Source organism: Elephas maximus, chromosome 1 (assembly GCF_024166365.1).
Source record: "Elephas maximus indicus isolate mEleMax1 chromosome 1, mEleMax1 primary haplotype, whole genome shotgun sequence".
NCBI lineage: Eukaryota > Metazoa > Chordata > Mammalia > Proboscidea > Elephantidae > Elephas > Elephas maximus.
The window spans coordinates 93,578,893-93,606,765 of NC_064819.1; the positions used below are offsets into that span (position 1 = coordinate 93,578,893).

At 50.4% G+C, this 27,873-nt stretch overlaps 3 protein-coding genes across 16 annotated transcripts in view; all 3 read right to left on the minus strand.

Annotated features, from left to right (window-relative positions):
• TNXB (tenascin XB) overlaps nt 1-13,453 on the minus strand; it is a 70,742-nt gene extending 57,289 nt beyond the window's left edge. For 2 of the 10 annotated variants that reach the window (XM_049889291.1, XM_049889319.1), the window contains exons 1-3: nt 13,268-13,451; nt 9,216-9,419; nt 238-648 (exon numbers count right to left, since the gene is read on the minus strand). In XM_049889291.1, coding sequence (XP_049745248.1) covers nt 238-637 — 400 coding nt within the window. In that variant the 5' untranslated portion in view covers nt 638-648; nt 9,216-9,419; nt 13,268-13,451. Of the gene's footprint in view, nt 1-237; nt 649-9,215; nt 9,420-13,267 lie in introns of all 10 variants that reach the window. The other 8 variants (XM_049889272.1, XM_049889262.1, XM_049889310.1 and 5 more) reach the window with 7 other exon arrangements.
• A 1,448-nt stretch (nt 13,454-14,901) lies between these two features.
• On the minus strand, nt 14,902-25,742 carry ATF6B (activating transcription factor 6 beta). 4 transcript variants are annotated; one of them, XM_049889384.1, is made up of 18 exons: nt 25,628-25,730; nt 25,181-25,260; nt 24,961-25,039; nt 24,609-24,700; nt 22,934-23,069; nt 20,094-20,179; nt 19,820-19,955; nt 19,606-19,737; nt 19,315-19,448; nt 18,463-18,648; nt 18,280-18,371; nt 17,654-17,833; nt 17,394-17,501; nt 17,095-17,176; nt 16,810-16,880; nt 16,498-16,609; nt 16,275-16,359; nt 14,902-15,764 (listed from the first exon to the last, which is right to left on the minus strand). In XM_049889384.1, the coding sequence occupies exons 1-18, from the start codon at nt 25,716-25,718 to the stop codon at nt 15,535-15,537; spliced, it is 2,112 nt and encodes a 703-aa protein (XP_049745341.1). In that variant the 5' UTR covers nt 25,719-25,730; the 3' UTR covers nt 14,902-15,534. The 4 variants fall into 4 exon arrangements, with proteins under 4 accessions (XP_049745341.1, XP_049745333.1, XP_049745350.1 ...); XM_049889376.1 differs by having other exon boundaries at nt 14,903-15,764; nt 25,637-25,742; XM_049889393.1 differs by having other exon boundaries at nt 14,904-15,764; nt 25,181-25,311; nt 25,637-25,727.
• Nucleotides 25,743-26,054: 312 nt separating this feature from the next.
• FKBPL (FKBP prolyl isomerase like) lies at nt 26,055-27,815 on the minus strand. Of its 2 annotated transcripts, none has more exons than XM_049875146.1 (2): nt 27,675-27,815; nt 26,055-27,384 (listed from the first exon to the last, which is right to left on the minus strand). In XM_049875146.1, exon 2 carries the CDS (start codon nt 27,346-27,348, stop codon nt 26,302-26,304), a length of 1,047 nt encoding a protein of 348 aa, XP_049731103.1. In that variant the 5' UTR covers nt 27,349-27,384; nt 27,675-27,815; the 3' UTR covers nt 26,055-26,301. The 2 variants fall into 2 exon arrangements, with proteins under 2 accessions (XP_049731103.1, XP_049731104.1); XM_049875147.1 differs by having other exon boundaries at nt 27,657-27,815.
• Nucleotides 27,816-27,873: the final 58 nt, after the last annotated feature.

Sequence of the window (27,873 nt, forward strand, 5' to 3'; positions counted from 1 at the left end):
CTCCAAGGTTCCTAGCATATACTTGGGGAGAGGGGCTCACATCTAGCCCCACTGGACTCACCAACTTTGTGCCCAGGCACAGACCTCAGGTAGGGGTGCATGCCCACCCTAGGGCAAGGAAGGGGCACCTTTTTCTATTTTATACCAAGGCCCCTATGGGCTAGCAATGCCCAGCCCACCCTGGCCTGCCTCTCCATCTTCCTTCCGTCTGTGCCCCTCCTGTGATCACCTGCTCACCTGTACCAGCCTGGGCAGCTGTGGAACAACATCCCCCTGTGCACTGTTCCTTGAGTCCCTTCACCAACTCCTCCAGGATCTCCAGCCGGATTCTCAGGGCCTGCACCTCTGAAGCAGGGGCTGGGGGCTCAGTACCCGGGGGACAGCCACAGCCAGCTGAAGGGGGCAGGTTAATTCGGTGGGTGAATACCACCTGCTTCTCCCCTCCCTCTACTGTGTGCTCATAAAGCTGAGAGGAAGGGTTTCCTCTTCCTGCCACAGCTGTGCGGCCCCCTGGCTGGGGTGGGGGCCGTGGGGCTGGAAGTGTCACATTTGACCTTGGAGAGAAGGGGCCTGCTCTGGCTGTGCCCAGCAGCACCAGGAAGGCCAGGCTGGTGGTCAGGGGACATTGGGCTGGCATCACTCAGGAGGCTACAGGGAGAAAAGGCAAGTGTGAGAGCAGCTTGGCAAAGAGGCAAGATGGAACCCCCCACCCCACACACATACCCACAGTCCCACATACCCACAACAAGTAACCCACCCCACTCACATGTATAAAAAATCCACATTCAGCCCGACTATAAGGGATAGCTCCCTGTGCAGATCTGGTCTTTCCTTCTCTCTGATGTCATTTTGTCCTGTGGTTGTTAGTTGCCCTGGAGTCGATGCCAACTCAGGATAACCCCATGTGTACAAAGTAGAACTGCTCCATAGGGTTTTCAAGGCTCTGGCCTTTCAGAAGCAGATAGTCATACCTGTCTTCGGAGGCGCCTCTGAGTGGGTTCGAACAGCCCACTTTGTAGCCAGTAACCGAGCACTTAACCATTTGTGTCACCCTCTGATTCCTGCCTTTTCACTGTGCTCTATCTAGCTGCACTGGTTTTTTATTTGTCCCACAAACACTACACGCTTACAGTAGCCTAAGGGCCTTTGCACTGGATAGTCCTTCTGTCTGAAATGCTCTCTCCTCAGCTCTCAAAGGCTGGCTCCTTCTTGTTTAAATCTTGACGCACAAGTCATCGGCTCTGAGGTTGATCCATAATCGGAAGCAGTCTTCCATCACTCTTCACCATAATAGCCTGCTGATGTTCTTCACGGCAGGCACTGCTGCCTCAATCACCTGTTTGCTTCTTTCTCCCTCTACTAGAGCAGGTGCTCTGTGAGAACCCGGACCCCATCTGTCCCGGTACTGCTGTATTCCCGTGCCTGGCACACCAGGCCATCCAGCAAATTCATGTGGAATGAATTAGCGGATGAGTATCTAAGTCCAGTCCTTCCATCAGCTCCTACCTACTACCGTCTCAGAAATTTTAAATGTAAATTATCCTCTGCTTCTCTTATCCAATACCTCACTTGCAACAGGATCTTCCCATCAGCTTTATGTGAGCTGATAAAAAATACAAATTGCTATTAACTTGGACTTAGGGTGACCTCACGAGTTTCAGAGTAGAATTGCACTCTATGAGGTTTTCAACGACTGTAATCTTATGCAAGGAGATTGCCAGGCCTTCCTTCTGCAGCATCACTAGGTGAATTTGAACCACCAACCATTTGGTTAGTAGTTGAGTGCAAAACTTTTGCATCATCCAGGAACATTATATGAGCTTATATCTCTCCTGTAATACCCCCACCAAGAAAAAAAAGAGACAAAACAAAAACCCTCTTCCATGACCAGCTATCAAGACTTACAAAGCTACAGTAAATAAAACCATGCAGAACTGGTACAAAGACAGACAGAGGGAATAGACTGAAGTCCTGAAGAAGACCACACATATATGGTCACTTGATACCACTGCAACTGAGTAGAGAAAGGATGGTTGTTTGGAGAAAGGATGGTTGTTTTAATAAATGATGCTGGGTGGAAAATAAATGAATTGATGTCTACTTCATATCCACATATAGAAATTAATTTGAGATGGACTGTGGACCTAAATGTGAAATGCCAAATAATACTTTCAGAACAATACATTATAGAAGAAAACATAGGGGAAAGTCTGTATGACCTTGGAGTAGGCAAAGTTTTCTTAAATGGAACACACACACAACCTAGCCATAAAAAGGGATTCATACACTGGAGCTCATTAGAATTGATAACTTATGTTCATCAAAAGACACTATTAAGAGAATAAAAAGGAAAGCCACAGTCTGAGGGGACTATGTGAAACATGTGAGAAAATATCTGACAAAGGATTAAAATCCAGAATAAAAAAACTTCTACAAAACAAACAACAAACAAAAGGAAAGCAATCCAATTTTTTTAAATTGGCTAAAGACTTAAACAGGCACTTCACAAAAGAATCTTCTTAAAGGGCCGACCCACCACCCATCTGTCAATTTGTTGTACTGTGGTGGCTGATGTGTTGCTATGATGCTGGAAGCTATGCCCCCAGTATTTCAAATGCCATTACGGTCACCCATGATGGACAGATTTCAGTAGATCTTCCAGACTAAGACAGACTAGGAAAAAAGGCCTGGCAACATAGTTCATAAAATTAGCCCATGAGTCACAACAGAATATTGTCTGATATGATGTTGGAAGGTGAGCCCCTTAGGTTAGAAGGCACTCAAAATACACAGTGCCCACAACCATGGACTCAAGCATAACAAAATCATGGAGATGGCACAGGACCAGGCAATGTTTCATTTTGTTGTGCATAGGGTTGCCAAGAGTTGGAGTTGACTCAATAGCAACTAACAAGAATAGCAACAATAACAAAGGGACAATAAAGATATGAAAAGGTATATTATATCACTAGTCATCAGGCAAATACAAATTAAACCCACAATGAGATGCCATAAACATCCAACAGAATGGCTAAAAATAAAAGGACTGTCATTGCCTATATTGGCAAGAAAGTGAAGCAACTGCAATTCTTCTCCATCCCTGCAGGAGCATGCTTTCACACAACCGTTTAGAACACTGTTTGGAGGTATCTACTGAAGTACAACCAGAATGCTCCTTAGAAGCAAGGATGGCGAGACTACGTCTCACATGCTTTAGACATGTTGTAAGGAGGGATCAGTCTTTGGAGAAGGACATCATGCTTGCTAAAGTAGAGGGTCAGCAAAAAAGAGGAAGGCTCTCAATGAGATGGACTGACACAGTGGCTGCAACAATGGGTTTAAGCATAACAATTGTGAGCATGGCACAGGACCGAGCAGTGTTTCTTTCTGTTGTACATAGGGTGGGTATGAGTTAGAACCAACTCAATGGCACCTAACAACAACAACTAAGAACTGAAGCATATAGCCTATAACCCAGCAATTCCACTCCTTGGTAAATATTCAAAAGAAATGAATGCATATATCTCCCTTGAAAAGACATGTACAAAAATATTCATTTATTTATTCATACTAGCCAAAAACCGGGAACTACTCAAGTGTCCATTAATAGTAGAATGCATAAATAAATTGCAGTGTATTCGTACAATGGAATACTCTACTGCAATGAAAATGAACACCCTATTGCTACATGTAACAAAATGGATGAATTTCATACACATAATGCGAACATAATGCCTGACAAAAGCAATCGCCTCCTAGCTGGTCCCTCTGCTTCCACTCTTGGCTCCTACATCTCACAGCACTCAGACTGATCTTTTCAAAAGGCCACTAGAATGTCCCTCTCCTCCTTAAAACTCTCCAGTGTCTCCCTTCCAAATTCTTAGACACTGACAGACAGCCCTGCATCATCTGACCCCTGCTGACCTCTCCTACATCATTTTTCGTAACCTTTCCCTCCCTCTCTCCACTCCAACCCCACTGGCCGCCTTCTAAGTTTCTCATAGTTTTTTTTAATATATTATTGTGTTTTAGGTGAAAGTTTACACAGCAAATTAGATTCCCATTCAACTATTCATACACAAATTGTTCCATGACATTGGTTACAGTCCCCATAATATGTCAGCATTCTCATCATTTCCACCACACTTGCCCCATCCCTCCAGTTTCCCTGCCCCTCTTTTCCTCCTCATCTTTGTGTTTGGGTAAATGTTGAAAATGCGGTCTTGTACAGTTGATTGTTTAAAGGAGCACATTCCTCATGGGTGTTATTGTTTATTTTATAGGCCAATCTATTATTTGGATGAAAGGTGACTTCCAGGAGTGGCTTCAGTTCCAGGTTATAAGGGTGTCGTAGTGTGACATCCAGTCTCTATCAGCCCAGTAAGTCTGGTATTTTCTATGAATTTGAGTTTCGTTCTACATTTTTCTCCCACCCTAACCAGGGCCTTCTATTGTGTTTGCAGTCCCAAAAGTCAGTAGTAGTATCTGGGCACCATCTAGTTCTTCTGGTCTCAAGCTAGAAGAAGCTGTAGTTCATGTAGACTAATTTCTATAGACTAATTTCTCCCTTGAGTCTTTGGTTTCATTCATTACCCTTTGCTTCAGACAGGAGGAGACGAACAGTTGTATCTCAGATGGCCACTTGCAAGCTTTTAAGACCCCAGATGCTACTCACCAAGCTAAGATGTAGAACATTATCTTTATGAACCAAGTTATGCCAATTGACCTAGTTGTCTCATGAGACTATGGTCCTGAGCCTTCGAACCCAGTAAATCAATTTCACAAGGTGTTTGGATATGTCCAGGGGGTATCCATAACAGTGCCCCCATGTGCTTTATTGTATATATGAATATATATGCAGCACAAACATGTATACACACATGCCCACAAATACACCTGTCTATGTACATGCGTGTACTCTCATATGCCTTCCCACATCTATATAACATACATAGCTACCTATGTAACCACTCACACGTTTTCCTTGTTATTAGTGTTGTTGCAAAATTGTATACGTTATAGCATTTATTGTAGTTGTCCTTCATTCTTGCGTACCTCTCAGTGTCTCCATTTACTCTTATACTCTTTATGTTCCTTCCCAATCTCAAACCTTTATATATGCTGTTCCCCCCATGTGGAACACTCTTCTTTCTCACTTGGTCTTCTCACTCTTCAGGTCTCAGCTCCACAACACTTCCTCAGGGAAGCCTTTCCTGGCCAGGTAAGGTCCTCCATCAGGTGATATCACAGCATCATGTAATTCTCATTTGTAGCATTTATAACAACTTGTAATTGTATATTTATTTGTGGGATAATTTTACTATTTTCTTGCCCACCTTCAATCATGCCCACTAGCCTCTCTGGCTCATGTGGCAGGCATGGCACCTGTTTCTTTCTTGGCTATTGTATCCTTGCATCTGGCACAGAGTAGGTGCTCAATAAATATTTATTAAATATATGAATGAACGAAAAATTCAATTTAAGCCCAGGACCAGCATCAGGGCTGAAACCAAGAACAGGACCAAGGTCAGGGCTAGGACCACGGACAGTGTCTGGGACTGGAAGTCCATTAGAAACAGTAGCCAGGACAGAAGCGGAGCCAGAGACGAGGCCAGGGGCGGGAACCTGGCAGGGCCAGAATGGTACAAGCACTTTGGAAAACTCTTTGGCAAAATCTAGTAAATTTATTAAAGCTGAACATACGCAAACCCTATGACCTGGCAATTCCCCTCCTAGGAATATACCCAACATAAGTTTTTTTTTTTTTTTTTTAAGAGAACTATTCATAATAGCCCCAAACTGGAAACCACCCAAACGTCTCACACCGGTAGAATGTATATATACATTGTGGTTTATTCACACAGTGGGATAAAACACAGCAGTGAGAACGAACTACAACTGTCTGCAGGAACATGGATGGATCTTGCTAATGTGAGATTGAGCAAAGGCAGCCAGACATAACAGAGTACATGCTGTATAATTCCATTTATATAAACTTCAAGGAGAAACAACATTAATCGATAGTGTTCCAAGTCAGGAGTGATTACTTTTGAGGGGTAGTGAACAGAAGGGGCATGGTGGCGGCGGGGGGCGGGGGGGTGGGGAGCGGATTCTAAGAACACTTTAACACTGCATTTTTTTTATCTGGGTGCTGGTTATCCAGTTGTGTTCATTTGTGGAGTTCACTAGGCAAGGATTGGGAAGCACAGACAGATGAGAGTTAGAGAGGGATGGCAGTGGGATGCCCAGGTGAGATAGGAGAGGGGGCTGCAGTGGACAAAGAAGTGTGGAGGGGGGCAGGTCAGGATTCAGTCTAGGCAAAGGGTTGAGGAGAGATGTGAGCAGCAATGAGAAATGAACTACAACTACTAAAGGTGCCCAGCTCTGTGAGATGAGAGAGGCTGGAGAGAGAGGAGGGTGAGGAGGCTTGGTGAGGAGGGAGGGGACTGTGACCCCCCCCCAACACACACACACACACACACACAAATATTTCCTGGCTACCTACTCTTCTCCTCTGAGTCAGAGAAAAGGGAGTTTCCAGGGCTACCAGCCAGTGAGAGATGGAAGGGAGCTGGGCATCAGGGACAGAGTGTTTCCACGCAGAGAGGCAGCCCAACTTGGGCTCTGGCGGAGAGGCTTGGCATGAGGTGACCTGCCCTTTCCCGTGACCTTCATCCCTTCTCTCAGCTTGGGCTGTAGCCTTCGTTAAGAGGTGGGCTCTGATCTACCTTCAAATCCTGTCATCCTCTGTCTACGGCAATGCAAATTACCTCCACATCAACCGTGGCGACCTGTGCATACACAAATACAGGCACACATGTACACATATGAATATACATGTGTGTACTCATCCACGTAAGGTACCTGGGTGGTGAATGCGGTTTGCGGTTGACGACTAAAGGTTGTTGGTTCAAACCCACCCAGCAGTACCACAGAAGAAAGGCCTGACAGTCTGCTTCCTTAAAGATTACAGACATGGAGCAGTTCTACTTTGTAACACCTGGGGTTGCCAGGAGTTGGAAGGCATTCCAAGGCGAAGAGTTTTGTTTTTTTGATTCATCCACATATATAAATGTGAACCCACTTGTACACATACACACACACACCCGAATAAGCCTGCATTTTCACAGATGTGCACACACACAAAACCTCCCTTTCATGTTTTCCTCTACACCCAGTCATTGGGTGATGCCTAAAGAAGCTGATTTCTCATGGGCTCAGATGGGGCAGCTGTGCCAGTCAAAGAACCTGGTTGCAGTGAGGAGAATCAAACAGGAGGCCCTCTCCCAAGTGGGAAATGGATACAAGGTGCCCCTATACTTTTTCATGTCCCTGGAGGCCTTTGGGAGTTTCCAGTTCCCTCCCCCTGCCACTCCTCCCCCCTCCCAATCCTCCCCCAGGCAAGCGGACCCTGCATTCCTCCCCAGTGTGGGGGAGGTAGAGAGGAGTTACCTGCAGAAGGAGAGAAGGGAGCCCAGCAGCCTCTCTGGGAAGCTGGTGAGGCCACTGTGAGAAGAGAGGCGTGGCCCCACAGACCACATCCCTAAAGCCTCCTCCTCCATCCCCCTCACCCTGCCCCGCCACGACCCTCTCCCCAGCCAGCTCCTATAGGCAACATGTGGAAGAATTCCACTGGTCTTTCAGCACTGGACAAGCAAAGAATTCGGATATCTCTTGTGTCTCCCCCTCGCTGCTCACTGCGCCCCCACCGCTGTGTCCGGGGTGCCTCTCTGCAGTGGATGGGTGGCGTGGCCTTACCCGCCTGGCACCTTCCCCATAGTTGGAGGGCTGGCAGGGGGGTGTCTTCCCAAGCTGTGACTCAGTGTCCCGGGTATTCAGTGTTGTGGCCAACTTTGACACTTTCCTAATCAGGGACTGTAGGTCCCAAGGGGTGGGGAGAGGGGCTGGCTTCCACGAAGGATGTTCCAGAAATGGGGGTTCTATCCCTACCCCCATGCCTCCCTCCGCTCCTCTTGCCACGCCCCAGCTAAATCTGGAAATGAGGGCTGAAGGTATAAGTATTCTGGGAGTGGTCACGTGAGAGGAGAGGGGTTACGGGGGGGGGGTCCCAGGTACTGGGAGGGAGCCTCATGGGAAGGGGTGCCAGGGAGGGGCCAATTGGGAGATCCAGATGTCCCTTATCCTGTGGAGCTAATGTGCCAGGTGAATGAAGAAATTAAAAGATTTCCACACCTCCAGCGAGAAAAGATCAGGCGACAGCGACAGACCAGAAGGCAGTTTGGGGAATTGAGGTGTTAAGTCCCCAGGGATTTGGAGGCAGGGCCAGGGGGATCTGGGAAGCAGGGGCGGGACCTGGAAGCGGCTGACCAGCAGCTGCGGTGTTTCCGAGTTGCTTCCCAGTAGTTCCCCTCAGTTCCACTTCCAGCTGTTTCCAAGCCATTAAATTCTTTCCAGGCGAGATAAGGGGCCCGCCTGCCCCACCCAGGGCGTGTCACGTATATGGGGAGGGGGGGTGTTGCAGTTCAGACAGACAGAAGCAAGGGAGCCTGGCAGGAGGATGGAGGGAGCCCCCGTGTCCCGGGGGCATCTCTCAGCCGTCCCAGCCCTGCTGAACCATGAGTCATGGGTACAGAGCTCTCAACCAAAAACAAGTTTCAGGATCCTCTCTGCAGGCTCCGTGCCCTCCCCACACCTGGGTGCCCTGATTTGCCCCTATTTCAGCATTTCTTAAAGGCGCAAACCTCCAGACTTCCCTCCCAGGCGCTGCAACCCATGCACTGCCACCTGGGGAGTCCCCATGTGGACGCCCACAGAAGCCCCCTCTGGCACCTCCCGGAGCTCCGGCTCACCGCTCACAGCCACCAGCACTTTCCTCCTGAGCTTCAGGTGGTCACCAGTCTTGTCCCCAACCCCATCATTTTCAGGGACCCAGCAGCCCACGTACCGATAACTGCCTCCATCCTGGTGCCACCACCTGACCAATGTGTCCCATGGCTTGTCCCCAGACCCTCTCAGGTACCTGCATCCGGTCTAAACCCTTGCATTCCCACCCTGCCCAACAAACACACCACCTTGTCCTCTCAGACACACCCTCCACAGGGATTCTGGTTCCCAGTGCCTGGTCCTACTTCCCCTGACAGAAAGCCCCTGCCCTGGGAGGTACCCCTGAGAACTGTGCCCTTTACCTGGGGGTGGGGGTAGGATAGACACCCCCTGACCTTCCATCTGGGTCGTCCAGGAGTACTGTTCCTTACCTGGGCGACGGGGCAGCTACAGCGCCTCTGCACCTGCTCTGTCCTCAACCCCCGAGCAGGGGGTGATGGGGTCTCAGGGTAGGATAGGGTGGACTCCCCTTGGTAGCCCTGGGCTCCCTGGAGGCCCCCTCAGTTGTCCCCTGCAGCAGGGGCTCACCAAACCGCAACCGTCGATCTCAGCAGCGACAGCGAGAAGGAGGGCTCCTGAGGCAAGCAGGGGGAGGAGAAGGGGAGGACCAGTATGAGGTCAGGGAGGGGAGCGGAGATATGGCAGGTCCTCCCATTCCTCCCGCCTGCCAGGCCTCCAGCGTCATCACTTGCCACCCCTTCCTCTCCCCCACCGGCACCCTGGGCCCCTCCCTGTCTAGGATCCTGAGTCCCACCGTACCTTTCTCTTTCCCCTCTAGTCCTAGTTACATCTCCAGGGTCCGTTTCCCACCCCATTTTTACTCCTCCTCCTCGCTCTAATTTTTGCCCAACCTAACATCCCTCATCCCTCTTCTCCCCTTTTTCCCACCATTTCCCCACCTGTTGCCCCTTCTCTCTGACCTGTTTTCTCTACCAACACCCTTCCCCTTGGACAGCCACTCTCCCGCCCTCTGCAGCCTCCCTCCCACCCCTTCCTAGTTGTCAGTGTTCCAGTTTCGACCTTCCCCCTCTGTCGGTTGCCCAGCACTGGCTCCTTCATTCCCCCAACCAATTCTCCCCAAGCAGCTCAGGGCAGGGGGCAGAGGCAGATTGGGGGTGGGAGAAAACCCCCTCCCAAGTCTGAATCCCTCCCACCGTGGACCTTCTCAGGGACTCCAGTCCCCATCTCTGCCCCAGCTCCAGCCCCAATGCTTCCACCTGCGCCTGTCTCTTCCTCCCTTATTTCCTCAGCATGGCCTGTCCCTGTTCTGTCCAGTCCATATCCTGTTCTCAGTTTGGATCACTGCCCCCTTTTCATTCTCCCACCTCAGTAAATACCTAGAGAAATGGCAGGTGAGGTTGGGCAAAGGCTTGCCTGAACTCCAGGGCAAATAAAACTTGGGAAGAAAGTCAGGGCTGGGGGGGAGAAAAGGATGGGAAGCCTAGAGGCTAGGAGGAATTTTTGCCAACCAATAAAGAGCTAGAGGCAGGAGGCAAAAATGGGGGTGCAGTGCATGAAGGTGGGCTAAGCTCTGGAAAGCAGAAGGGGGCTCAAGTTTGGGAGCTGCAAGGGAACAGGAAGCAGGGGTGGGGAGAGAGCTAGAGGCTAGAGTAAAAGGGCACCTTAGTCTCAGGTGGGACAGGAAGACTGACAACCAGGGGACAGGGCGGACGGAGAGGCAGACACACCCCACATTCAGCTACTGGGCGTTTCTCTGGCCTCATTTCCCCACATACTGCCCCATGGGGGGCAGAAAAGGATACTTTTGTCACCCACCCACCACTGCCGTCAAGTCGATTCCACACACAGAGGAGAAATATCCAGGTTAAGGGACCCTTCCTCAGGCTTCACATTGAGGATAGAGTTCTACCTCTCTGCAAACCTCACCATCGGGGTGTAACTAGACCAGTTAACAGTCTTGAGTGAAAGAAGCCTGCATGTGCCTGATTCTGCCACATGGGCTGGGGCACAGGTGTCTGTGTCCATGTCAGACCCCTGGCGTTGCAGGCGTGGTGGTGTTTCTGGGTCACAACACGCTGGCACAGGATATGGCTGCTGCCAGATGCCCAGTTAGCTCATTGTGACTGAGTGCAAAGTATTCATCAGCTCTCGCGTGGGTGTCCCCGTGTGTGTCCGTGTGTCTGGGTGTGTGGCTGTTTTTTTCCTGGCTTTGATAGGGGGATGAAGTCACCGTCTTGGATGGAGCTGGGCTTAGCTTCCTTCCTCTGCCTTGGCTTGAAGCCCCACAGCCAAGGATAGGTAGCAGCTCCCCTAGGAAGGATCTCTGGGTGGGAGGCAGGGGAAAGTAGATGAAATGGTGATGGAGGGTCTTAGACAGCATCACACAGAGACAGCAGACTGCAGAGTATGGATTTTCTTTGATTTCAATAAATATGTGCCATGGTCACCTTTTTTTTTGGTCCCATTTCCTGGTTTTATTATTTAGTGTATGGTCGCCATAAGTATACTTGGCCCAGAGAGTGGCCAGGAGACCCTGAGAGGAGCAAGAACTAGAAATATAACCCTGGCATGTCTTGGAAGCCTGCTGCTGGGGACTGGATGCTGGAATCTCAGAGAGGGAGTGTATGATTCCAGATGCTTACAACTTTCCGGCCACTCACTGGACGCTTGACGGACATAATTCCAGGTTTTGATAGAAACACTGTCTAAAATCTGATTCACCCTCTGGATTTCGCGCTCTTGCAGGAGCTCGTGTCTTATATACGTTTGTATCTCAGGAAAGCACCGGGGCTTGCATAGAGTAGGTACCCAATAAACACTTGTCAATATTGAGTTGTGAGTTGTGAAAAGACTGTGAGAAAAGGATGGGGAAAGAATGCCTGGTAGGGAGTCACAGGCATAAAGGCAGGGAATCCCTGTGGTCAGAGTGGGGTAGGCCTCACTGCTCTGTCCTCAGTGGAACAGGAAGATTGGGTGTTGTCAAGAACTGTCCATGTGCATTGGCTGTTCTCCGAAGCCTCAGCCCAGGTGTCCTCAGCTCTGAGCTTCTATCCTTGAATGATCCTCCAGGTTCCTGTCCTGACCTTAGGAGGATAAGGAATAAAAGATATAGAAAAGGAAGAAAGGGAAAGACAAGGAGAAAGGAAAGGAAGACACAGAAAAGTAAAGGCAATTAAGGGCAAAGGCCTGAAGGATAGAGAGAGGGGAATGAAGAGAGGCCAGAGGCTGCGATCCAAGGAAGCAGTCCCAGAGAGGGGAAAGACAGAAAGCATTTGTACTGGGCTTCTGTTTACAAAGCACTTCCCTTCACAGTGCAGTATTTTATCAGCCCCACTTTGTGGCTGGGGAAACAGACTTATGGACTTTAACGGACTTTGCTAGGGGTGGTGAAGGTGGGCCTCAACCAGGTTTTCTGATCCCAAAGCCTGTAGTCTCTCCCCTCACCCAGCAACAGCCCTGGGAAATGACAGGATTGATGACTTGGGGCAGAAATAAATTAAGTGGATTCTTGAAGGACTTGTTTGAGAAGGAAGGGTGGGGAATCTGGATTTTTGAAACTTCTTTCTGCATCCAGTCATTACGTAGATTCAGTTAGAAGAAATTGCCAAGTACAAGACAGGGGGGTCAACGTGCCATTACTGAGAGCTGAGGAGGGGTGCAAGGAAGGGGAACATGGAGAGAAAGGACTGAGCCTGAGATCAAAAACGGAAGAAAACTAAGAGACTAGGGCTGAAAGGGGGGCAAGAGAGCCATGGAAAGAAGGGTTTAGACCCTCAAAACTTCCTTTGCCTGGAGACATGGGTGTGGGAAGAAGGGAGGAGGGAGGACATTTCTATCTTGTGACAAAAGAAAGTCACACAATTGTTTTGTTCTCTGCTCTGGGGCGGGTGGGCGCCCGTATTTACCAGAGGGACTGAGGTCGCTGTGGCAACCACACATCTGGGCCCCGGAATCCAGATGTGCTGTATCCAGAAGCCATAGCATAACGATGAGGCAAACATTAGGTTCCCCAGTCCGGCCCCCACAGCTGGGAAGAGGACAAGAGGACTGGAGTGGAGAAGGGGGGTGGGGACGAAGGAGGAGAGGACTGAAGCGGGGGAGAAGAGAGGAAGTAATGGAAAGGGACAAGGAATGTGGATAAAAGAATGGAAAGGGAAAAGGGGGGTGGTATGAAAAAGAGAGGCAAGCCCAGGGTCAGCAGCAGGAGATGAGAAGACCAAGAGGAAAAAATAGACGGTGAAGCAGAGGAGGAGAAAGGGAAAAATACAAAAGAAGCAAGAAACCAATAAAATGAACAAAGGATCCAAACAAAACCCACTGCCGTCAGGTCCATTCCAACTCACAGTGACCCTACAGGACAGAGTAGAACTGCCCCATAGGGTTCCCAAGGCTGTAAATCTCTAAGGAAGCAGACTGCCCCATCTTTCTCCTGCAGAGCAGCTGGTGGGTTTGAACCACTGACCTTTTGGTTGGCAGCTGAGCGCTTGACCACTGCACCACGAGGGCTCCTTGAACAAAGAATAAAGGGTCAAAAAGAGGTGTTAACTCATAGTGAGGGAGAGAGCAAAGAAAGGCAGAAAAGTCTAGAGAAAGGGAGAGACTATGGGGTCAGGGATGATAGAGAAATCAACGGCGGGGATCCTGAGGACAGAAAACAGGAGGTGGTAGCACAAGGAAAGCAGGAGAAAAAAGATATGAGGGCCCAGGACAAAGAGGCCGATGAGGCAAAGGGCACTGGCCTGGCATGCTGAAGTGGCCTTGGATGGGGTGTGTGGCCTGAGGAATGGAGGTCTACACGGGTTTGGAAGAAAGCAACCCAGAGCTTGACCTGCCTTCCCCCGACAGTATGTATAACCAGTCGCCATGCCTCCTTCCCACCACTCCACTCCCTCAGCCAAGAGAGACCAGGCTCCTACTTCACACTCAAGTGCCGGCTGCCTTTGCTACTCAGCAGAGGTGCGACCCACCACACCCTAGAGCCTCCAGTCTGAGATGCCAGCACTTCAAGCACTTTCCTGAGCTGGGGTCAAGGAGGAGAAAGAACCATGGAACCCAGATGGGAACAATGCAGGAAGAAAAGGGCACTGTAGAGGAGGAGAGAAAGGAGCAAGGCATAAGAAAAAGACATGTCTACTGCGGACCAGGCTTTGCGAACGTCATCTTGTTTATTCTCATGTCTGCCCTGAGGTCAGAGTTTCCCATTTTATAGATGGGGAAACTAGGACTCAGGGTGTTAGTTATACATCAAGGACATTCACCAACAAAAGGCAAGGCAGGGAATCCAATTCAGGTGATCTGTCTCCAAAATCCTTGTTTATGCATTACACCGCCTGGTTAAGGCTGGGATCACCCCCAGGGACCCTGGGACAGGAAGCGTGGGTTGAGCAACCCAGGGCTGCCCTCTTGAGGGAGAAGAGGCCTAGTTCCTGGGAGCCCCAGTTCCAGGTCACCATAGTGACTTGGTCTGTTTTCACCCCAAACACAGTAATGAGCTGGGGGAGAGCCTGGCTGGACACGTGAGGTCCTTCAGGCCGGGCTTCTGGCCCGGGCGGCCCCTGTCCAGTCATCTGGGCCCTGAGCCCAGGCCCAGCCAACACCCTCCAGCTGACCCAGGACAAGCCTGCAGGGTCAGGCCTGAGGCGCTGCTGGCCAGGCACCCCCGCAGGTTGGGACTGATTCTTAGCCCCTCACCCTTTTCCTGCTCCCCTTCCCCGTAATCAGAATATTCAGCCTGTTGTTCCAGACCTGCTCATGTCCTTTCCTTTCCCCTGGACTCTCAAGTCTGCCTCCTCCAGCTCAGAGTTAAGAGGGTGCCCCCCAATATCCTCCCTCCAGAATACCACCTCCCTCTCCACTGTGGCCCTCCTTCCAGGCTCAGAGCCCTCTGGCCCCAGCTCCTGTTGTTTGTTTGAGCTGTTCACCCTGGAAAGCAAGGGGAGGGAGGGGAACCTACTGTAGAGCAGGGGACCCAGAGAAGCTGTTCACCCTGAAGGGTGTGGGGCCCCCTGTCCTTCCTGTTTACTCACATTCCAGAGATCTGTATCTCCTGATCTATCAAACCATGAGGCATCCCACCCCCCCCACCCCCACCCTGTAATTCCCTGCTAGACACAGGCATACCCAGTTGCAGGGGAGGGGGCAAGGAGATGACATGTGGTCTGTGATTCTATACCCATCCTATCTCTGGGCCAGCTGTGTCTTCAGTGCTTGGTTCTTTGATCCTGGTCCCTATCAAAACCACCTTCCTCCAAACTCCCCGACCCCAGTCAGGAAGGCAGTCACTATTCCTTCAACTCCCTTTGTTTATTTAATAATAAAAAAGAAGACATGCACACACATAAACCTGATCTCCCGCCAGCATCCCTCCTTTACTCCCAGTAACTAACTCCAAAATGTAAAACTTCCCTTGTCCCACCTGAGGACTCAGTTCCCATTCCTCAGACAGACAAAAAAAGGATAAAGAGTATGCAGGAGCCCACCCTCAAACTTAATGCCCTCAAAGGAAGAAGCAGGGACTGAGGGTCCACTGAAATGAAAGGAGCCCTATATACCGAAGAGGGAGTGAGAGGAGAGGTAAATCCCTCTACCTCCAAATTAGTGCTTGACCCCACACCCTGTCTTTCCTTGACTGATTGCCCCAAGCCCAGGGAGCAGGGAAATGAGCAATATTCCCGCTTGGTCACCCCCAGCCCCCACTCCCCAATTTGAAGTCAGTGTGAGCTGTTGAGGTCAGGGGTGATTGAGGTAGAGGGGTTGGTGGGAGGCCTGGTGGGCCTGGCTGGCTGTAGAAGCTGGCAAGGGGCCCCCTGTGGCATTGCCGGGGGTCGGGGACGGCTGCTTTCGGAGCGAGGGGGGCACCGTGGAGGTCTTGATGTGAATCACCCTGGTGTCCATGACCTCGCACTCGATCTGCATCATCTCCTCATAGTCCCCTGGGGCTCCGCGGCCCGAAAGGGTCTCTGTGAGAAGGGGAAAGGCAAGGGAGCCGAGGAGGGGAGGCATACAGAGGAGGGACCAGGAAAGCAGAGGTGAACAGGAGGAAAAGATGGGCGAGGAGGAGGCAGCTCCATGGGAGAGTTGAAGGGGACAGCAGGGATGGAGTATGGCGCAGCGAGAAAGAAAGAAAATGACATAGATGAGAGTGGAGTCATACAGGTGAAGGAGTCAAAAGGAAAACTGAAGTGAGGGTCTGGCAGGTTCCCAGGCCGCCCCCCTCTGCCCAGCCACCTACCCAAGCACCTTGGGCAAAGGAAAACCAGCACCCTTGTCTTCCTCCCATCAAACTCTCCTCAATTATTTCTCTCCACCCATTTCCTGCTTCTTCTCATCTATGAGTCTAGCACTTCTCTGGGATATTCCATTCCTCTCCCTAATTCCCCCCTCAGCTCCTCATGCTGGATCTCCCCATCTGGACTTCCCCTTTCCTCAATCTCAGGACCCCTTCCCACACCCTGCAGGGAACGAATTACCATTGGGGGCCATGGCAGGCATCACCAGAGACATCTTAGGCCGGGAGGTCTTATTGTGGCTGATGGCTGGGAGCAGCAAGTGGTCCTGGGAAAGAGGGGCCAGGCCAGGAGAATGGAGGAAAACATACCAACAGGTTCCCTGGCCCTACTCTATACCATCCCTCTGAAAGTAGACTGCTGGACAACTTAGGAGGATGGAGATGGGGCAGGGAGGAAGACTCACCCTTCGAAAGGAGACAACATAAAATGTGTCTTCCCGTCGGTCGATTGCATCCAGGAACTCTGGCTGGGAACGGTCTGGGTGGCGATACAGCTGCAGTTGGCCCACAGAACCCCTAGGCAGGTGGGAAACAGGATTTGGGGGTTCCCACTACAAGCAGGGGGAAAAGGACGAGAGAAAGAGACAGGAGGTCCCAAAGGATAAGGGAGCATAATCCCGTGGGTGAAACAACAGGGAGCACAGGACAGCTCCTGGGGCACAGCTATTTCGAGTGGAGCGTTGGTTAATCAATAAGTACCCCCTTCCTATACTCACCTTTCTGGGGGCCCCAGTGGTCGAGTGGGGACTGCTTTAACTGGAGGCGACTCCTTCCGTAGCTGAGACTTCTGGAAGGAGAGGTTTCTGAGGATTTGGAGAGGGTGAAGGGAGAGGGGAAACAGAGAGCCAGCCCCTGGAAGCTGATGCCACCTCACACCCACCCCACCACTTCCCCTAAACAATCCCTCACACCAACCCACTATACCCACTCAAAATCCCCAGGACATTTAGCCCTTGTCTTCATGTGGCCATCCTCGAACCAGCCAGCCCCACCCCTCCTACCTGTCTCTCTTGGGCCCTTTGAGGGATCTTCCGCCGGCCTCTCTGGTGGCGCTGGACCCAGCCACTCAACTCATCTGCAAGCCTGGGGAGGCAGAGAAGAGTTCATGCTGCCATGCCAGGCCAAGACTCCCACTTTCCTTGCCTGCACACAGGAGTGAGACAAGAGGGCAAGGAGAGCTGGTGCTTCAGCACAGGAGGACAGCCAGACCACCTGTGGAGGGGCCTCAGGGAGGAGGGAGGGAGGCATGCAGGGAGGGCAGGGGCGGAAGCGCTCAGCCTCAGCCATAAATCCCCCACACCTCAGGGACTCCGTTCGGTTAAAGTGACGGCAATCGGAGGAGAGAAAGAGCTGGTCCAGGTCTCTCAGTAGCAGCTCCTTGGCACCCCCAGGGAAGGCTGTCAGATTCCTGGAGTGAGGCCAGGAAGAAGCAACGATCAGAGATTGCCAGCACTCCCACAATGACAGAGAAGCAAGCAATGACAGCAAGAGAACAGCTCTGGCTCACCCCAAAAAGAAAGGGCACCCCCAAAGGAGAAGGAGCCCTCTTTCGCTCCTCACCTAAAACTCGGTCGGCTTGCAGGGCTGGGCTCGGGCTCTTCAGGCCCCTGGGAGGAGCCCTGGAGGGGTGAGACTCCACGAACTGGCTCTTGCTCTGAGAACTCCAGCAGGTGCCTCCGGAGCCGAGGTTCCTCTCCGCTCACTTGAGGAGAGACAGGAGCCAAAGGAGGCTCACTGATGCTGTGGAGGACAGACAGAGCACAAGGAGGAATCCCTGCTTTAGTGAGTGTCTGGGTAAGAACAAGGGCTCTGCAGGCAGGCTGCCGGGGCCCCAATCTGCTGTACAAACCTGTCTTTCATCTGTAATACAGGAATGAGAACAGTACCTACTTCACAGAGCCAGGACACATGAGAAAAGGAGAGCACTTAAGTTAGAGCCTAGAACTCAGTAAGTGTCTAATAGTCATTATCTTTATCAACATCAGCACCATTATCTCATCCGGGATGTACCATGTATAAGAGAAATGATGGAGCAAGAAAAGGCTGGCTGGAGATACCACTGGTGCCAAGGCGACCACAACTGTCAGCGTGTGAGTGGAATGGGAGTGACTTGCCAAAGCAGGCAAACAGGCGCTGCAAGGTGGGCTCCGCCACAGAAGGTTCCGGGGTGGTGGGGAAGGTCTCACCTGACAGGCCCAAAGTTGAAGGCAATGAAGAGGAGGAAGATCATGATGCAGACCACCTTCCTGTTTCCAGACCCCAACTTGAGCTCACTGTTCTAAGATGCAAAGGAAGAGATAAGAAGGAGGGTAAGGCATTCCCTCGGAACCGGTATTGCTGCTGGCCCTCCATGGACAGACCAGCCTTACCTTAGCCAGCAGGGCCTCGAGCTGCCGGCGGAGGGCAGCATTCTCCCGACGCAGCTGCTGGTTATCGGACAGCACCGCCTGCAACCTTGCCTCCAGCCCCTGCAGATACTCTTTCTTCTTCCTGCGGGACTGGCAGGCCGACTCCCGGTTCTTAATCATCCGCTGCTGCCGCTTCAGCAGCTTTGCCTAGGCATCCAGGGGGTCAAAAAGAGAATGAAAGGTGGGTGGGAGACGGGGACCATGGCCCCAGTTCCAGATACTGGCCACCCAAAGCTAACATAGGCCCTTCCCCCGCCTTACCAATCCCTACCTACACACCCAGAGTGGGGTTTTTCCTCTCTACTAAATCAGTCCAGAGAAGAGGTCCTTCTCTCAACCACTCCCTGCTCCTGTTCCTCAAAGCTAGGAGAAGTTACGCTGCAGAAGGAACTTCTTCTATTCTGGTAGAACCTTGGTTCCTCTCCTTGGCGGGTTTCCTTCTTCTGTGTCTTCCTTTTCAAAGCACAAACTTTAACCTTGCTATAATTAAAGAATCCTTTACCTGGTTTTCCCCCAGGAGGCAGCTTCTCTCCCTCCTCCAATTATTGCCTCAACCATAACACAGTGTGACTTCCCTGCTTTTGCTTTACAGGACCACCCGCACTTCACCATCTGCAGCGACAGCAAACCTAAGGACCCTAAAACTTCATGGGGTCGATATTCATACCTAAACAGGGGTCCACATCTTATAGGTCTACTTCCTCACTTTTTGTTCCTAGTTCTCAGCTTCCTTTTTCCACAGTTCTCCCCCATGACAGACTTCCCTCTTTTTTTCCTATTACTAACTCTACCCTCCTCCTCCCGAATAGTTACATCCACTTCAGGCGGGCAGGAGTTCCCAGGCATAGGAGCTGGGACGATGCTCTTCCTCTCAGGTCGTGGAACAGGGTGGGTCGGCCCCTCAGGTTGGACTCGAATAGCACCCTGGATAAGGACAACTGGGGACACTGGAGCAACAGACCAGGAGAGAGAGGCCAGAGAGCTGTGAGTCAGGCTGGGCTCTCTGTCCACGCCCATACCTGAGCACCTAAGGCTTGGAAGCCTTATAAGCTGTGAGCTCCCTGAGAAGATCCATCCAGCCCATCTCCTCTCCTTCTTCAGTACCTGGGGGTGGCTGGACGAGGTGCTGAAGAAGGACGGTGGTGCTAGGCGGCACAGCTCTGGGTGGCAGCGGGACAGTGGTTATCATCACAGGTTTAGGCTGCAGTGGCGGTTTCCGTGTGGGCAGGGCTTTGCCTGCAGGAAAGTGAGAGAACGGAAGGAAGGTCAGGTCTACAGGCCTCTTGCCAGGGACCCAGGTATGAGGAGGCCCCACTACCTGAGGAGCCATCAGGGGATGGGCCCATGCTGATCTGGACAGCTCCAAATGGGGGGGTTGGAACATCCCGCAGGAGGCACCCTGGTGGGGATGGGGACTCAGTCTTCACTTCCAGTACCTCCTCTCCTATGAGGGCCTACGTGGGGCAGTCCAGAGGGATGTTAGTCAGGAGTGGCAAGGAGAAGGAGCTAAAGAAGAGAAAGCTCTCGTACTCCTGAGAGTCAGAGAAGCTCACTGGAGTGTCTGGGGAGGAGGAAGGGAAGTTGATGCTCACCTGGTTGGGGGACTCTGCTGAGAGCAGGGAAGCCTCTGAGTTGATGGAGGAAGAAGGGGAGACAGGCTCTATCTTGGTCCGTACATCTGTGGGTGAAGGAGTGAAGGGGCAGCATAAGACAAACAACCAGGTATCAGATAAATGCTGAAGGGGAGGAGGACTAAGATGGGAAAATGGGAGACATGGTCATTTCTCCTTAATGACTCTTCCTATTACTAGCCCTACTCTTCTCCTCCGCAATACTTACATCCACCTCAGGGGGGCAGGAGTTTAAAACCCCAAAATAAAACTATTCTGGCCAGAGGCAGGCAATCCAGAAGAAGACATGGAGCTGTTAATCTGCTGGCTCTCCTCCTACTTCGTCTGACATTTTCCTTTCTCCTTGAACGGCTCCTCTGATTTTTCTCACCACTGCTCAAGCTTCATGCTTGTCCCGCTCTTCCTCAGAGACCTAGTCTGATCACATAGAGGAGGACCAAGCAGGGAGAATCTCCAGCACTAATATGGGCCAAAATTCCTATCTTGCTGGATTTCCACCTCATTGCATCTATTAAGGACTGAATCATGTCCCCCGAAAAGATATACAGAAGTTCAACTCCTGTACCTATAAATGTGGCCTTGTTTGAGGAAATTGGGTTTTTCTTTTGTTACCAGCTCTGTCAAACGAGGTCACACAAGAGTAGGGTGGGTCCTAGTCCTAGTCCCTTCTGAGTGGTGTCTTATAAATAGGGAGTGACAGACAAGGGTGATATATATACCACGTGACAAGAGGCAGATGCATCTATAAGCAGCAAAGGAAAGAAGAACTCCCACAGCCCCCAGAAACTAGGAGAGGGGCCCACAGAGAAGAAACAGCTGAGACCCTGGTATGGATTTCTAGCCTCCAGAACTGTGAGAAAGTAAGTTTCTGTTCCTTAAAGCCATCCACTTTGTGGTATCTTGTCATGGCAGCCCTGGGACACTGAGACACCATCCCAGTGCTGTTAACACCCCCTCCATCCTGGACCGCTCACCTTGTCAGCCTCCCAGACACCTAATCTCAAAGCCCCGTCACCTCCGAGCCTGCATGTTCTCTGTTCAGAGTATCTTAAAAGACTTGATTGCTCCACGAAAACCAATGTTAGGGTCCATGTGGGTGATACAAAACCCGTAAGAGAGCCAGATTCAGCCCAAAAGTCACCAGTCAGTCACACCTCTGGGCCATACCACTCATTTCGGTAATTATACAGTCAGCTAATATTGCTACTTTATAATTTCAACTCAATTTACATTTTGGAACACGTAATACAGTCATACAAAATTCCAAAGATGCAAAAAGGAATTCAGTGAAAAGTGAATCTCCTTCTCTTCCCTGTCCCCCAGCCAACCTATGTCCCCTCCCCAGAGGTAACCACTATTACAACTATTTAACCATGTAACTATTTATATGTGTTATAATCCTCACAAGACTCTCCAAGAGCAAGGATTATGCCTTATGCTTCTTGTCTCGCAAAGTGATAAATACAGACCCTCAAAAAACTACCTAAATTATTGCTGCTGTTAGTTGCAGTCGATTCGATTCTGACTCACGGTAACCCCATGTGTTACAAAGCAGAACTGCTCCATAGGGTTTTCTTGGCTGTAATCTTAATGAAAGCAGATCACCAGATCTTTTCTTCTGCAGTACCACTGGGTGGGTTTACTATACTTCTCCACTTCTATGTTCTAGTGGTACAGCGGTTAAAGTACTTGGCTCTGCTAACGAAAGGGCTGGGGGTTCGAACCCACCAGCTGCTCCACAGGAGAAAGATATGGCAGTCTGCTTCCGTAAAGATTACAGCCCCAATCTAAGTGAGATGCCCCCTGATATGGACTGAATTTTGTCCCCTAAAACATGTGTTGGAATTCTAACTCCTATACTTGGGGATGTAATCCTATCTGGAAACAGTTTTCTTTGTTATGTTAATGAAGCCCTATCAGTGTAGAGGGTGTCCTAAACCTAATCACTTTTGAGTTACAAGGAACAGCAAAGACACAGAGACAAGCAACTACAAACAGGTGAAGATAAATTCCACACCATGTGAAGATCGTAGATCATGAAGGAACTGAGGAATGATGGGACAAGGATCTTCCCCTAGAGCTGACAGAGAGAGAGCACCTTCCCCTAGAGCTGGTGCCCTAAATTCAGATTTCTAGCCTCCTAAGCTGTGAGAAAATAAATTTCTGTTTTTTAAGGCTACCCACTTGTGGTTGTTTCTGTTATAGCACCACTAGGAAACTAAGCCACCCCCTTTAATAAGCTCTTATGGCACCCCCTGGTGAGCTCTATCCTAGAGTGACCACACTTATATTGACTGGTACTTGTCTTTCTCCCATTACACTGCAGGATTCAAGTCAGCATGCTTTGCATCCCCAGCACCCTGTCTAGTACCTGGCATGGAGTAAGTGCTCAATCCATGTTTATTGGCACAGGAGAAAATAAACTTGAGAACACTTCTAAAAAGAGTACAAGTAACGTTAATTGTAGAATCCATGATTTGGGTATTAGGTATTCCAACTTTCCTGCACATCTGGAAATCTTTATAGCGAAATGTTGGAGGAGAGTGAAAATGCAAAATCATGGGAAGTTAAATTACACAACACGATACCAGGGAAAATAAAAAGAAAGAAAAATCATCTCCATCTCCTCAGCACTGCCCTTGGCTGTGGTTTCCTAAATTTCTCCCTCTCCCTGCTGGACTCTTTCTGGTTATCTGCCATTTCCCCTCCCCCACCTTTTCCTCCTAGTCCTGCTGCCTCCCACATCTACACACACAAACTCCACCTTGCCAAGACTGGGGATCTTGGCAGGCTGTTATTACCTGAGGGATCATCAGAGGTAAGGCCCACATTGATCTGGACGGTTCCAAATGGGGATGTTGGACCATCTCCCAGGAGGCAGAATGGGGGCACTAAGGACTCTGTTTTCACATCCAGCACCTCCCCTACACCAGGAGCCTGGGTGAGAGTGGGGGTGGGGCAGGAGGCAGGAAGAAGGGGGAAAAAAACGAGAGAGGTGTCCACAGTAAGAGGAAGAACAAAAGCTTTAGTGCTTACCAGCCACCAATTATTTGACATTCTGGTTTGAATGGTACTGAGTGTCTCCCTAAGCTATCTCCGGCCCCTTATTCTCTCTTTTTACTTTATTTGTGGGAGGGCTGAGGTCTCAAGATCTCAAATGTTGCCTTAGAGTACACACCTGGCAAGCAGCAGTTCTAGAATTCTCGGCAATTAACAACTCTCTTCTTCCCAGCCCCACCACTGCTAACAATATCTCTCTATATTAAAAACACTCTGTCTAGAAAGGGTCACATAAACCAGAGGCTCCATCAGGCTGAGACCAGAGGAACTAGATGGTACCCAGCTACCACCAATGACCACCCTGCCAGGGAACAGAAAGTTCCTAACAGAGCAGAAGAAAAGTAGGGTGCAGAGCACAAATTCACTTAAAAAGACCGGACTTAATGGTCTTAGAGACTAGAGGGACCCTGGAAGACATGGACCCCGGATTCTCTGATAGCCCAAAACTGAAACCATTCCCAAAGCCAACCCCTCAGACAAATATTAGACTGGACTATAAGACATAAAATGATACTGGTGAAGACTGTGCTTCTTAGCTCAAGTAGATACATGAGACTAAACGGGCAGCTCCTGTCCAGAGGTGAGATGAGAAGGCTGAAACGGACAGGAGCTGATTGAATGGACATGGGAAATCTCCAGTGGAAAGGAGGAGTGTGCTGTCATATTGCAGGGAGAGCAACTAGGGTCACCAAATAATATGTGTATAAATTTTTGCACAAGAAACTAACTTGAACTACAAACTTCCACTTAAAGCACAATTAAAAAAAAAAAAAAGCTCAATGTCCAAGACTGGGGAGATGGTTAATTAAATTAATATATTCACTTTGCAACCATGTATTAAGCACTGGTCTGTGCCAGGCACTGTTCTTTGACTGCACAAAGTATCTCTTCATGAAGCTTATATTCTTGTGGATGTGACATACCACATGATAGAAAACTCTAGTCACTGAAAGTTTTGTTTCAGAAGAACATTTAAAGATACCGGGAAATTCTTATTTAGGTGAGAAAATCCAATTCTAAAACCATAGATAGAAACCTAATTCTGCATAAAATGTTTACATATTTAAAAAGAACTGAGAGAATATATATATCAAAATGTCAATGATGAGACATTACAGTTAACATTTATTTTCCTTGCTTTTCTGTATTTCTAATTTTTTTTTTTACACTGAAAAGTTAAATTGCTTTTAAAATGATAAGGGTTTGTTCTAAATAAAAAGACTCTGTCTACACTTTTAGACAGAGTGGAGATGTGACAATCAGGATGTCAAAGAAACAGCAAAGGCAAAAAAAGAAGGGCACCCCTCCCCGCCCAGGACTCATAGCACACAAATCATTTCATCAGCACCTGTGTGTGAAGGGTATGGAGCAGAATCTCAGCCACAGAGAGCAGATGCAAGGACTGAGCTCTCTCACCTGGCTGGAGGGTTCCGTGGAGAGATGTGATGATTCAGAACTGAGGGAGGAGGAAGAGCACGGGGAGGATGGTTCAGACTTCACCTCAAGATCTAGAAGAAACGGGGTCAGAAAATAACCGGGAAGCAAAGCCTGAAGAGTCCAGAAAGTGCCCAAGGGCATGGGGGTGGGAATTCCCCCACTAGGAAATGGGGAAAGGAACAAACCTAAGGGATTAACAGGGAGAAGAGTGCATGTCAATTACATAAAAGTGATGTGAGGATCCAAAGAATTACATATTTCATAGTTCCTGGAAAAGAGTGAGATGATGAGGGTTTCTGGAAGGATAAGGGAACCACATAGGATGTCTTACCTGGGAAGATAGGTAAGGGGTCCCATGGGGGCTCAGGGGGACTGGCATCCATCCCCACATCCAGAGAGCTGCTGTCGAACTGAATAAGGGAAAGAATCGGTGGGGAGGAATGTGAGAACGAAGGAGTGCCTCCAGATGAGCCCTAGCCTGGGGATGAGTGCTGGTTCTAGAACCATTCCCACCCATCATGGGTTAAGAGACAAGGCTGGGGGTTCAATACCGGGACATCCTGCTCCAGGCAACGGAAGAGCTGCGTCTGCTCCTCGGCCACTTCATCCAGGCCAGTGTACAGGGTACAGTCTGCAAGGGTGAGGACTGTCGGGGGGTCGTCCAGTGACCCAGCCTACAGATCTGCACACAAGAACCCGCCCCATCCCTCATTGGCTCGGCCCGCTCAGATCCACCGCCCGCCCACTTGAAAAGTGATACAGCCAAAGAGCTACTGCTCCTCCTTCCCCGACTCCAGAACAACTTGATGTTGCAGCAACGAATGAAGGTCTTCCCCAACTCCCACAGCCTCCGTATGCACAGCGAGCCCCCCTGCTCCGCCCCCCTTCAGATGGTGGAGTCCCTATTTGCCCAGCTTTCCGCTTTGGGCTTCCGCTTCTTTCCCGCGTGCCTTAGGAGCACAATTTGCCACAGCCCCCTTCCCTCCCCAAGCCCTCACTCCGCGGACCCCAGTCCTCCGGGCTCAGCAGGTTGTCCGTGAAGAAACGCGTCGGGTCGGCAATCTCGCTAAGGAGCATCAGCTCCGCCATCTTTTCCCCCCACCCCCCAACCATGAGATGGTTCCTAAGGCCCGCCTTTCCCCATTGTCAACTAATCAGTTGACTCTTGGAGAAAAAAGGGGCGTCCCGGAAGCTGTACCGACCAGTAAGACACCGGGGTGCTGAGTACATGGATCCATAGACAAGGTGGCCGTATAGCCCCGGCCAATAGGAGCACGGCAGAAGGCGGGCAGCGGTTCCACCGTCCCCGGGTGTAAAATTTGCGCATGCGCTAAACGGTCCGAGGAATTAAAAAGCCTCTTGGGAGTTGCAGTTCCCAGGCTTTAAAGCTCCGTCATCTCCCTCAACCATTCCTAAGTTTTTAAGTTCAGACAGCTACCTAGACGTCGGAAAAGGATAAGCCCTCCCCCCACCAAATGAAGCACACGTAACCATGTAAAAATTTTAAAAGGAAAGGAGGTGCAACGAGAGCACTGCTATCTCCTCTAGGAAGACAAAAGCTGGGGATGGGATATGGGGTGAAACTCTCCCTCTATGCCCCCCCCCACCCGCCAAAGTCTGACAGACAGACCACAAGTCACAGGTTTCTGTCTGTTTTAACGTTGAGCTTTAATCAGCCAAACATCTTGCGTAGACCCTGAGCCAGCCCAGCATCCTGTTTCTTCCTCTGAATGACCACCTTCCCCAGCTCCTCTTGAGCTGCCCGGTTCTTTGTGTCTACCGCCAGCACCTTCTTCAGGTCATCAGTTGCTTTTTCCAGGTTCCCAAGGGCGGCTTGGGCAACCCCTCTTCGGTACAAGGCCTTCAAATGGCCAGGCTCTCGCTCCAGCACCCTGTCACAGCTCTGGACTGCCAGCTGGGGCTGCCCTAGCAGCAGCTGACAGGCAGCCAGATTGGCGTGAAGGGTAGTGCGTTCTGGAGGACCAGGTGGGGGTAAAGTCAGCAGCAGCCGAAGAGCCCGTCCATAGCATCGGGCAGCGCCTTTAGGGTTCCCAGCTCGAAATAATTCTGTGCCTTGAGCATGTTCTTCCCTGGCCAGGGCCTCCTTCTCGCTGGCCTCCAACTCCCAAGAGTCCCGGCCCTGAGTGAAAGAGGCCAGTGTGAGCCTGACAGGTGGTCCAGAGTGCCCAGGGAGCTGAAGCTCTGCCTCCTCACCTTTACGCATGGACTCCAAACATTTCTCTAGGAGCTCTCCCCAAGTTTCCTCCCTCCATGGCCCTATTCCCAAAGTTAGCTCTGTCCAGCCCTCTGGCAGTCCTGACCCAAAAGGAAGCCCCCAAACCAGTACCCGGCAGCGGGAGCCCAGCTTGGGTTTATCCAAGCCTCGGCCACTGGTTACTATCTTCTTGACAAAGCTCCCATCAGGACAGTGCCAGAAATTAGAAGCTTGAAGGGGCTGTAGATCACTGGCTGATCCATGAGACTTATCAAAGTCTCCTTCAAGTTCAGCGGCCAGTTTTTCAGTCCCTTGAGGATTTTCTAGAATTTGACTGATTGGATCTGGGCATTCGCCCAGCTCAAGGATTTCAGTAGGAGGGTCTCTGGGCTGCTGCCTAATCTGAGAAGTTGAATCAAGGTTCTTCTGGGAGTTCTTTTTCCATTGTTGTTGCGCTTGTGAGGTGTCTTCTTCTCCCTTTGGTTGGTCTGGTGGCATCTCCATTTGGCCAGAGAGAAGGGACCAGATTTAGGTCAGCAGCTGAAAAGAAAATCAAAACAATGCTAATTGCAGAATTCTTATTTAGATTTCCTCTCTCGCCCGTCCCTCTGAGAACCAGGCCCCCGGTGCTGAAAGTCCTCAATCCACCCACTCCCAAATTCTCTGCCCTATTCCAGCTTCCGACACACCGCGATCTAATCTAAAACTATAAATTCCACAATTCCTCGCGCGGTTCTAGTAGCCGCCCCAACTACGGAAAGCAGTCGGATCAAAAAGTCCAAGAGACCGAAAAGCCTATCCTCGTGCAATACCTGGACCGTTCGAATTACCTCTCCTTCCAAAGCTAGAGCTCACTGAGTACGGTCCTCAGAGTCTTGCCCCATGCGGAGAGGATTGCCCGGGAGGCTACGAGCAAGCCGGAAAGAAGCTGTCAGCGAACCCTGGAGTCCGCAAGACGGCGAATCAACTCAAATTCCTGCCAGCCAATCGGGGGGAGGGAGGAATCTGGTTACCCCGCCCACTGAGCGT

What these genes read in the sequence shown, in the direction of transcription:
- ATF6B (XM_049889376.1), bottom strand. Translation starts at nt 25,742, where the DNA reads ATGGTTGGGGGGTGGGGGGAAAAGATGGCGGAGCTGATGCTCCTTAGC. An exon ending in GCTGAGCCCGGAGGACTGGG is followed by an intron (nt 25,261 to 25,636) that starts GTCCGCGGAGTG and finishes TCACCCTTGCAG; the next exon opens with ACTGTACCCTGTACACTGGC. An exon ending in CCTGCCCGCCTGAAGTGGAT is followed by an intron (nt 18,649 to 19,314) that starts GTAACTATTCGG and finishes CTGGATGCCTAG; the next exon opens with GCAAAGCTGCTGAAGCGGCA.
- FKBPL (XM_049875146.1), bottom strand. Translation starts at nt 27,348, where the DNA reads ATGGAGATGCCACCAGACCAACCAAAGGGAGAAGAAGACACCTCACAA.